We start from the raw sequence: 12042 nt of genomic DNA on the forward strand, positions 1-12042 counted from the left end.
ACAGGGGAAACATTTAAAGTAATGGATAAACAGAATGATTAGCTAAAAGTTATGGTTAAAAGGTTGAAAGATCCAGCTCATGCCCTAAGTGGTAGCAGTAAGAATGCCAACTTCACCAAAAGGACCTTACCATTGACATTCAACAAAATGGACCAAAAAAGTCAACTTAGCGCCAGCGCGTAGGCATAATCAACGTCTGGTCCCTTCTTGTGAACGCGATATCTCAGGAACGCCTGGATGGAACTTCTTTAAATTTGGTACAAACGTCCACTTAGACTCAGGGATGAACTGATACGAATGCTCAAAGGTCACTGTGATCTTTACAAAACACTTTTTGGCCCATAACTCAAGCATTCACATACTAATCAGGCAAATTTCAAACAAATGTCTAATAGGATACAACTATGACATTCTGGATAGAAATGGATGTAAACATACAACCGCGGAGCTGTAATTCTAGTTTGTGGTGGCACTGAAAATCTACTTTAAATGTGGGGGCACGTCTGACCCCCCCCCCCCCCCCCCCCCCCAAAAAAAAAGGTGGGGAGCCACTGCTCTGGTCGTGTTTACCGAATTTTACAAGTGAGTTCAAACGCGCCATACTCATTCAATCTAGATCGCAAAGGGAATTTTCGGAGGGTGGCACAGCACCCGGAGGCGACAGGCATGGTGCCAGCTGTATCGGGGCTGCTGGTAATGGATGTCCTCCACAGCACATCGTAGCGGACTGCTCTCCCACCAAACAATGGGATATCCCCAAGAACTCCCCCCGAGGCCGCTGCTGTCATTGAGAGAGAGCTTACACGATACAATACGTCCAATCGCAGTCGGATCTCTCCTCTCACAGCCAGGCCCCGGCAATGTAAACAACACAACGCAGAGAAAACAAAGTTTGCATTGTTGCTACCCTGACGGTAAGCCGGCTCTAATCACAAATGACTGCACGCCACCCACACACCTGTCACTTCCATGTGATGGATACGCAGGTAGCCAGATCCAGAGGCTCTCAGCCAGCGTGGTGAGTTCAGGGCCTCTTCTCCTTTACTGCTAGTGGTGTTTTTTTGTTTTTTTTAAACTCAACGTCTGAGGAACCAACGCGGAGCGGTCTCGGCTTTTCTGCTGACTGCGTCATCAAATATTCATGGCTGTCTGCATTAGCTCGCGGAGTTCTAATTGAGTTCTGTATATTCAGACGTGATTAACTCGGTCTAATTCCTCAAAGGAGGGAGCCAATTAGATAGCACTTGCATGAATAGGGTTTCACATCTTAGCACGTCTCCAGACTTGCCAAGACAATTACGTGTGTGTGTGTGTGTGTGTGTGTGTGTGTGTGTGTGTGTGTGTGTGTGTGTGTGTGTGTGTGTGTGTGTGTGTGTGTGTGTGTGTGTGTGTGTGTGTGTGTGTGTGTAATTCCGTTGTACAGTGGGTGTGAGCCCACTGAACTCAAGCAGGTCATTATTTCTTATTACTGATCCGCGCTACAGGAAGTGCGGCTGTATCCGTTAAATGGGAATAAATGAAAAGCACGAGTGTTTGTTGTTAGAGTACGCTGTTTGGACAAAAGGAGGAGGGAGTGATTCCAAACGCCGGGTCCCTCCAAACCTCTCATGTTTTTTTTCAAAGCACACACATGCCCCCCCCCCCCCCCCCTCCCTCCTCCACCCTCCACCCTCCACCCAGGAGAAAGCAGGAGAAAAATATATCCGTGACCCAGTGCTGACCCACCACAATGTCACTCCAACTCACGGCATGAGAGAACTACTGCCGGGGTTCTTTGTCAGTTTCTCTCTGTAACCAGAGCAGGAGACATTGCCCAAAGTCCAGAGGGGTCACATTCTGCTGCGGAGCTGAATTTAAGGCGGAGAGGCAGACGGGCAGGCCAGCCACTTTGCTCGAGCTGGAGAGAGAGAGAGACAGAGAGAGAGGGCCCCCGCCGCCACCTTTTATTCTTTAAAGAAAAGGCCTGAGCGAGGCATGACGTGTGTGCGTCGGCCTTGTCCCTTCATGTTGGCCGCGGCTCCATATTAGCACTTAGCTAAAACAAGTAATGCGCGCAAACGAATAAGGCCGCACAGCTGAGCGTGACAGGATGGATGCATATTTGAATCTCGTTTGACGCGTGCAGTCTTTGTGACTTTGCAGAAACTCATGTTCGGAACCGGAAGAAGGTGAAACCTGCACAGCGGCCGCCAGTGAAAAATAATCCTCAGACTTTAGGCTGCTCATAAAGCCTCCAGGCAGCTGTAACAAAAGAAAAATGACAAATCAGGATAGGCGGCTCCGACAGGATGGAATCCCATTCCTGCACGCGCCGGACATCCTTAACCTGGTGTGAGTTCATCACACAGACGAGACAGGGCCGCGCTGAGCTGAGCGGGGGCAGACCTGCACCTGGAGGCAGCAGGGCCGCTCCAGGTCGGAGACACCTCGGCGCACTCGTCCCCGACTGACTGGCGTGCACACAGATGAGTGTCACAAACACTCCCTCTGCGAAATCACGCGTCCGATTTTCAAAAAAACAAACATTAGGGGAATCGCTTTTTCCGTTGCGTGACATGATCGCTCACACCCAATGCGTAAACACACTCACACACACACCTCAGTCGACTGCGTCCAGGCAGCAGATGTGGGCGATTCACATGACGCGCTCGTAAACGACAGGGTTCCGTAAAGGAGTCGGGTCACGTTAAGACATCTTCATTTGCTCACGCCGCGCTGCTGACACAGATGAGCAGGACGCAAGCGATCATGGGATCATGTCGGGGGGTCTCGGGGGAGTTGGACCGCAGGGAGGCCAAACGGCAGGAGGTGGCTCACTTGTTGACCTACGCAGGATGTGGAAGTGGGAGAAGATGCTCGACCGACCAGGTGATAGAAACACACTGAGACCTCTCCACCTCCGCGGCCCGAGCAGACCACAGTTCAGAGGAGGGAGGTGCTCCCGCGATCCCTTCGCAAATGTGTGGAGACTTAACTGAGCTCCCGACCTCCCTTGACCAATGCAGATTTCTGCAGGCCAAGACCTCTGTGATTTTGGCTCAAGAATGTGGAAAACAAGTTGGGTTTTTCGTTCCCTTTGACCTCGGCCACAATCATTTTTTACGTTTTTTTCAACTGACTTTATGTATCTCACAAAATCAATCCTAATTACTGCAAGTGTACTATGTTTATCTATGACTTCCACAAATATCACTGTGACAGAAATTCGTGGTTGGGACCTGAGTCCGCAATTAGTATTCACACAGCGGCATCCGTGTCTGTAAACACTGACATGCGGGCAGTCTTGCCAAATCGTCTTATTAAATATGCATGAACTGAAGCTGGTGCCAAGTCAGCTGTGAGTGAGGTAACTCTGCTGCTTCCTGGTGAAAGCACTTTCCAACGGTACTGTAGGAGACCCACACTTGCGTACTGTCAGCTGAAGACCCTTGCATCCATAGTGTGGTCTGCATGGGCTGAGTCTGTGAATGAATCTCGTGTGTTCCAGGCACATTCAGGAAGGTTAGGTGGGCTCTTCTTCATGGTCAGCAAGCAGCTTTAAAACATGATTGTTGAGACTACAGAGCAGTCATTTGTTTGTGTTTTAAAGGAGCATTTTGGGAAATACAGCCAGCAGCCGGTTAGCTTAGCTTAGCATAAAGTATGGAAAATGGAAGAATCAGCTAGCCCGTCCAAAGGTAGCAAAATGTATTGAACTAAAGTTCGTTTTTTCACACATTATTATTTTTTTAATTATTATTATTATTTGTATTAAGTTTTGAAAATGACCATTTGTGGGTTTACTAAGAGGGTTCCAGAGTCCAGGAAGTCCCTGCACCCAGGACCTGGTACCCAGTATCAGCCATAACCACAAATATAACGTCAAGAATTATCAAAAGACGATCTCCTCCTTCTTCCTCTTAGCTGGCTTACAAATTGACCAGTGAAAACGTAAACAAAGCTTTACGGTCTGCGTGCCGTCAATCGTTTGGTCTGATGTTGCATTGAGTCAGACCTAACAGCCATCAAGAATAACTGTGGAAAGAGCCAATCTCCTTACAGCATGTAGGTCCTATAGAGGCATCGGTGTTACATCCAGACGGTTTCATAACCAGTTACAACTCCCTGTATTAACTTAAAGCGATGAAAGGGAGGGAGGCTGCTTGTCGAGGTCCATTAAGTCAGCGGACACCTTCCCTCAGGAAGTAGCAGGGTCAGTGTTTTGACTCATAGTTCACGACCAAGTCAGTGCGTCTTCTTCACCGCAGAGGAAAGCAAAGGCAGCAGCAGCAGCGCTCGGGCCTTTCTTTCTAACAAAATGTTGTTAAGACACCGCCCGAGCTACCGTCAGCAGGGTGTAGTTAATTCACACAGCATGGTCTGGCACTGACCGGCGCATTCTGTGACGGTCTGGACGCGCACACTGATTCAGATCATCTGTAAATCTGGCGCTGCTCTGAGGGGTTCGCCGTGCCAGCTCATAAATCGCGTGCAGTCTCGCTGAAGTCCGGCCTGCCTCCTGTCAGCCCCGACGAGGCCGGGTGGAAAATTAAAAAAAGAACAATCGTGTTGGTTCTGTCCGGAGATGAACAGCTTCAGCTTAGCAACATGCCACAGCAGATTTCCCAACCGTTTACCGTGTTCTTTCTTTACGGGCACACTTGGAAAGTGTTTCTTTGTTTTACCTGGAGCTGTGCACACACCCCCGGATCAACCATTGGTAGTGTTTGAATTGGGGATGGATCCTTGGCCCCTTGTCAGTATTGATTCATATTATGAAGTTGAACAGTTTTCCTACAATACTCGAGACAGCAGCAAACATTTAAATATATAATCGTCCATCTGCAAGCAAAAGTGCCAAAACGTTTGTGTGGTTCCAGCTGCTAAATGTGAAGATTTGCTGCTTGTCTTACAGCACATTATAGGAAACTGAATAAAATTGGAATAATCTATTCAGACTAATTGATTTATTGAGAGAATTATTATTTATTATAGCATGGTCTGTGTTTAAAAGAAATGAAGTATCGAATGGTTTTCTATAATCTTTGCTACTAGCTGTCTTTAAACTAGATATTATCATTTAATCCAATAAACGGACTTTACTATAGAAATTAGTGAATTCATCCCGCTCTTAAATAAAGCGGTGTGAGTGGTTTGACTCTCTGTCTCCCTCGCTCCGTTTGCCCTCACACCCTTCATCCCAACAGAGACAGCTGTGTCAAACGTTGTTTGGGAGCCCGTTGCCAAATAGCGGGAAGCCGGGCCGGACCGCGCGGGGCAACAGCAGATCATGATATCACTTTTTAGCAGAAAGCTAACGGCTCACAAGGAGCAGAAAAGCGGGCCACAATTGACTCAAACGCACTTCCACTCGCCCCTTCGGTTCAGCAAGAGGGCTGCCTGACCTAAATTCACTTCACCTCATCTGCCTAGACATTTGTTTAGCCTTCTGGGCAAACACTTAGAGAAATGTATGAGGGAGAGAGAGGAGGGATGGGAGAAAAAAAAAAAGAATACATATGCTTGAATACATCACATTTAGTCAGGGGGGGGGGGAGCAAAAAAGCAACAAAAAAAACCCGGACATCTGCAGACATATACAGCCCTCTAGTGGCAAAGTGCAGAGAACCTGGATGTGTGAGAGACAGGGCATGAAGTGATTTACGCCGATTATCCTGAAACCATCTGTGGAGGTTGAGCCCAAAACACAGAGCCCGTGTACGCTTTCTGTTTTGACATCAGCTTGTGTAACAGGCCCTGCTAAATGTCACCTCACACCAAATAAAAGGAGGCAGGAGCAAATAAAAGAAACAACAACAACAACGCTGGCTGAGCAGAACGAATGAATTGAGGTCATAGAATCTCACCGTCGGAGAGAGAAAGAGGGGAATTTTTTTTTTTGTCTTTTGAGCACTGTACTCATTACAATGGCCCGGAGGAACTGTGTGCCGTGAAATCATATGCTCTAGTTAAGCTAAACAAGGGCAAGGTATTCCCACGTGAAGGGCAGATGAGAATAAGTAAGTGGGAATGCAGACGGATGAGGAAGAGTTGAGGATGGTTTAGTGCTACTTGGCCTCAGCATCTTACTCACATTCTCAGGTTGCAAATATATTCTCCCCCTCTCTCTCACTCTCTCCCTCTCTCGCGCTACCTCTCTACCTCTCTGTCTCCGCGTGCGTGCGTGCGTGAGGCAAACCTCAAGGGCTCGGTGCAGCGAGCTCATTAAAGGCTTCATTCCACTTCCAGGATCGAGCAGGATTGCAATGTGGACATTGTTTATACACAAATGTTGCCCTGGGAATAATGTTTATTTCTATTACCGTCTTGGAGGGGGAGAGAAAAAATAAAAAGAAGAGAGACAAATAAGAATGCTGAGCTTGTCTGCACACATTGCTTTTCATGAAATAATGCCTGAAGTGCTTTGAAGAAGCGGCCATTTTTTTTTTCTTTTTTTAAACCACCTTTTTCCACAGCCTCCATGTCAGACATCAGCCGCTCTCATCTGTTGCCCTCTCACCCTCCGCCGACACACGACGGGCGCTGTGAGGAGCGAACGTCAGTCTCCGTACGGTTGTTGTTTTTTTGCATTGTAGTTTTCTTTGAACCTCCTCTCCTGCTTTGCTCAATAGCGTGCGGACTACAAATGTCACCGCACGTGCTCCGCAGCCGGACAGGGGAGAGGGAGTTCACCTCGGCCGAGCGGTTTGCAGAAGTGTCATTTTAAACGGCAGGGGCCCCAGCGGTGTGTCCCGGAGGCAGCCGATGACGCGGCGCAGTGTTGCTACACACCCCGAGCTTTGTTTGGAAACACTGAGGCAGCTCGCTACTACAGTGTGAGCCAATTGGAGCAGCTGAACCGTGCACTCTTTAGCCCAGCCAAGCGCAGAGAAAGAGAGAGAGAGAAAGGGGGTGGGGAGACAGACAGAGCAGAGGAGGGAGACTCAGAGATCCAGGAAATGCCTGAGCGAGAGGCAGGGGGCCCGTCAGCCCTCGCACTGCCACATCAGGCCGCACATTGATCACCCTCGCATGATATATCCACCCCTAGTAATTGCATTGCTGTTTAGAGAGGTGGTCGTTATTTATGAAATATTGAAATAACAAATGGCGTCTCCCGGCAGATATTAAGAAGAGAGATGCCACAGATAAGTCAGAGGCGGGCGGCCGCCACGTCCCCCCCCCCCCCGCGGGCCGCTTGCCCAGTCGCCTTGGCTGCAGAAAACCTGCAGTCATCACAAAGTGGAAATATTTACTGCTCGCACTCTTGCATATGGGAGGATGAAGTGCCGGTGAGGGCGGCTGAAAAATGACTGCGTGTTTGTGTTTGGACGGGAGCGCTAATCAGATTCCGTCAGCTCCAGAGGCATTCGAGGACAGCCGAGCCAAAGGTCCTGAGCGTGGATTTATTCGTCGCGCGGGGCGCGAATGGGAGTCGAGCCACCTGGAGCGCAACACCGGCAACGGAAAAGCTTAAAAAAAGAAACACAGAAACTGGGGGGGGGGGGGGGGGAATATGCAGAGAAACTTAAAAAAAATGTTCATGCTGGTTTAAAATCCGTTAGCAGACAAGTGCTAATTGTAAACAAGAGCTCAAAGGGTATTTGGAAATGAATCATCAGACTCACTAAACTCATCAGGTTTGTTGTGTAATCATGTGGGTGTGTGTGTGTGTTTTGTGTGTACAGAACACCCTGGAGACCTGCACCATCTGCAGTAAGCCCATCATGGAGCGCATTCTGCGGGCCACGGGGAAAGCCTACCACCCCCACTGCTTCACCTGCGTGGTGTGCCACCGCAGCCTGGACGGCATCCCCTTCACCGTGGACGCTTCCAACCACATCCACTGCATCGAGGACTTTCACAAGTATGTAGTCGGGGATTTTATCAGGTCAAAAATCAATACTTTTGTATCAACAATGGATAAAATGACTTTATGTAATCACCACTCAGCTCTTCAAGGGCCAGTGTGTAGCATTTCTACTGGCAGAAATGGGATATATTATTAATAACTATGTTTTCACTAGTGTATTATCAACTACAAATAAGAATCATTAAGGTGATTCTAATACCTTAGAATGAGCCCTTCATATCTACAAAGGGAGCTGGGCCTCCACACAGAGTCCACCATCTTTCTACAGTTGCCCAGATCGGACAAACCAAACATTACATTACCTGAAGGCCACTTTAGTTCTCAGACGGTTGTAATCTGCAACCTTGTGACTAGATGACGCCAAATCCTACACACTGGACCTTTAATAAAGTTATTCAGCCTATAGTTTTCGTTTTATGATGTACAACTTTACTGTTTTTTCCAGATGCAACAGGCAGCAGTTTTCAGCAATAGATCTCTGCCCAGCTTCAAATTGCAGACAGACAAACTTAGCAACTAGCTGGTGAACATAGTGGAGCATTTAGAAGCTAAAGAGACGGATCAAATAGAGAGAATATTTGATTCGTCAGCAGTGATATACGTCTAGTTTCCTTTTCCAATTTCAAAGCCTTGAAATGGCTTCAGAATTGTAATATTTACTGTATATGTTACAAGCTGTTAGCTTCAAGCTTCTCGCTGTTTCATGCAATCTAAGCAAAGCATTAATATTGTTTGTCCATGCAAGCAGTTTCACCCCGACTCTAGTATTTTTTTACCAAGCTAAACACATCCTCTCATCTAACGACCAGTAAGACAGAAAACCAGCATACCGATTGTTCAACATCCATTTAAAGCTGCACAAATGGATATGTTCATGTTAACAATAGATCAAATGACTCTGTGTAATGTGAAAGGGGTCACCTGTAGTAGCACATCGAAGAGAATTATCACGCGATTCAGCATTTCCTCTCAACTCTACTGAATATTTCAGCGTCTTTAAGCTCGTTTTGGTCGTAAAGCAAAACAACGAGCAGCTTAACTGTTTTGATTCACTCTAAAGGCTCTCATCCAAACGAGGCGGTTTTCAGCGAACAAGCTCCGATAAACTCAAATAGAAACTCGTCGCCAGATGAATGCTAATGTCGTTCCATGTCTGTGGGATGTGTAAATAGGTAACTTGTTTGCTAAGACTTCTATCATCAAATCCATAACAACTCTACGAGGTGATATGTCATCATTGCAAAAGGAAAATCATCCCCGTTAACGGGTTTTTTGAGGGAGTTTTTCCTGTTCCGTTGTGAAGGTCCTGGGACAAAGGACAGATTGTAGAGCCCTCTGAGGAAAATTTGTGATTTTGGGCTATACTAAATTAATTTAGTTTCATTGTTTACAGTTTTTTCTACTATCCCTAAGTGGGTAAAAATCAAACTAATGCTGGTTTAAAATCTGACATATTCAGCTACAATATTCAGAATATTTAAGCCAAATCAATCTGAGATCTAAGTACTTCCTTTTCGGGGGAATATTGTGGGCAATGTCACAAGCCCAAAGGCCTTATGAGACGCGTCTGCAGTCATGAATTTAATAGTATGTTCCTGTCATTGTGTCACACTCCACCGATTGCGTAACCGCCACCTTTCCAGAAATGTTCCTCTGCTCAGTGACCAGAAGGGAAACAGAAGTAAACAGCCGGCTCTCGGTGTGAGCGCACAGCTTTTTGCTCTGTGGAGTAGCTGCACTGGGCCGTTGTTTAATCCCTCATGACAAGTGTGACCTGAACAGCCCTTTGTGTCGAGGAACAGTCGCGCCCGGGGCCGGAGCGTTCTCTCTGGCTAATACTGTACGGGCCGTGGTTCCCCCAAAGCCACACGAACTCCCTCACTTCCCCATTCCCAGACTCGGTCAGCATCAGAAATAGAAGTGTCCACCGGCCCTCAGTCGCCTGACAGGACCTGAAATCTTGTGCGTGCTTTTCATATCCTCAACGATCCTATTGTTGGACAGACCTCTTCCCGCTCAAGGCATTTCCAGAGTTGCTGAAAGTGTTACTGTGAGAGTCAGTTCTGGTATCTGAAGCCCTACTATGTTTAGCTTTTCCTCAAATACCATTATAATATATTTATATGAAATATTTCAGAGAAGGGAAAATTTAGCTTTTAGTGCCACCTCGACGGCCGAGTGAATAAATAATTAAAACGAAGGAAATAATGCACAAGCTGTGCCTTTTTACTTTAATTCACTGTCATTATGTGAACCATTATGTGAACTATTTGTCTTTATGATCTTATATGTTTACTCCTGTGTGAAGAGCTGAACCAGTTTGATGGATTGGTTCCCAAATGTGGGTACAAGGGGTCAATTAGCAGGGGAGCAAAGCAGAGCAAATATTCAGACTTGCTCTATTTTTCGAAATAATTCCTGGAGAATTTCACTTTTTTAGACTTCTAATGATTATTGACATGTAATGAAGAGAATAGCAAGTACTCTTAGGGGTCATAAGCCAGAATTGTTAGGAGATGCTGGTCTAGTCTATTGACAGATTATTTGGGGGAAATATTTTGAAAGTTGATTCATTATTTAAGTCATTGATCAAGCAAAAATGAAGCCCCTCCTCTTATTTCCGGCTCTTAATCATAAGGATTTGCTGTTTTTCCTTGTTTTGTTGTTGTTGTATATTTAACATCTTTGAGTTGTGCACTGTTTGCCAGATTATTTGACCATTTTATAAGCCAAACGATAAACCGTTTAATCAAGAAAGTATCAGGCTGATTAAAGGTGTTGTGTGTATACTGTCTCAAAAAGTGACTCAGTGCAACATTATTACAATGTTGCACTTGTTTCAAATTGTGTCACTTCATGTTGCAACATCTGCTGCCGAGCTGATTTATGTCATATGATTCTATTCCGCAGGAAGTTCGCTCCGCGCTGCTGTGTGTGCTCTGAGCCTATAATGCCGGCGCCGGGCCAGGAGGAGACCGTCCGCATCGTGGCCCTGGACCGCGACTTCCACGTGCATTGTTACCGCTGTGAGGTATGCTGTCTATGTGTTTATCTGCTCAGGGATGTGAGCGCTATAATTAGCGCTGCTGGTTGCGCACCGTGTTAGCCCAGCTCCAGGGGACTACGGCAGGGAAGGCACATCGTACATACCCGACCCCCGAGTCACCTTTCCAGCGAGACCCAATCATCCCTCTCTTACCTGCCTGGAAACAGCTCTCCATCTCCCCCTCTGCAAAGTTCATAGACTTACATAGTAACCCATCTGTCAGACGCCGCTCGCCGGCTGATGAGCGTCGCTGAGGCACTACGTGCCCGGCCGAAAGAAGAGAGGTAACGTGTCACGCCTGTCGCCGAGCCGCGCCGCTGTGAGCGTACGCGGAGCAGTGGCAGACATAAAGGTCAAAGGAAAGCAAAGCAGATTAGTTCAGCTGAAGGAGGCTCAACAAGAGAAGGTATTTTGTCACCAGGGAGACAAGAGTAGATGGAGTTGTAATTCTCACAGCGTGTGCGTGTGCGTGAGATGTTGAGAGAGTAACCCCGTGTTAGAAGACAGCGAGAAAAATAATGCTAAAAGCAATGTGTGTGTCTGTGTGGGTATCACCCTGTAAGAAGAGTGTAGAGCACACACTGTTTTACAGGCTGTAGATCAAACACACACTGAAGGCTGGAGTCAGACTAAAGGTCCACACAGGGCACTTTAATAGACACAACATTTTCATTGAAGAGCTCTTCATCAGGCGTCGGTGAGCAGAGCAAGAGACAAGTACAATCCTCCCTCAGGTACCATTTGGATCTTATTATTGATAATTGAGAGTCAATCTTCTCCCAGACTGAACCAATCAGAGCAGAGATAGATAACAATGTTACTTTTATGCCTCTACCAAAAAGGGCTGAAGTGGAGAAAAGGCTTATAGAAAATAAAAGACAATATATAGATGGAGAGGTCGACATGTATATACATACATACTGTATTTGTAATGTGAATGCTAACGTCATAATGCTAACATGTTTAGCATGTCTACCATCCTCTAGAAATGTCTGAGTCTGATCCAATACTTAGATTTACCGTACTGTTGATTGAATATGTATCAGACACATTGACATAACATTTGCTACACCTTATTTTTCACCAGCTGCTCGATTCAAATACAGAAGGTGCTGATTCAAATGGTACTGATGAGAGTAATCAG

General features: G+C 46.5%; 1 protein-coding gene across 1 annotated transcript in view; it reads left to right on the forward strand.

The window, feature by feature from the left end:
- The window catches only part of lpp (LIM domain containing preferred translocation partner in lipoma), a 141789-nt gene that overhangs the window by 129113 nt on the left and 634 nt on the right, over positions 1–12042 (forward strand). Inside the window, exons 10-11 of the mRNA XM_079157984.1 lie at positions 7668–7846; positions 10763–10883. Coding sequence (XP_079014110.1) covers positions 7668–7846; positions 10763–10883 — 300 coding nt within the window. The remainder of the gene's footprint in view (positions 1–7667; positions 7847–10762; positions 10884–12042) is intronic.

This window comes from Pholis gunnellus, assembly GCF_910591455.1.
Source record: "Pholis gunnellus genome assembly, chromosome: 4".
NCBI classification, from domain to species: Eukaryota; Metazoa; Chordata; class Actinopteri; order Perciformes; family Pholidae; genus Pholis; species Pholis gunnellus.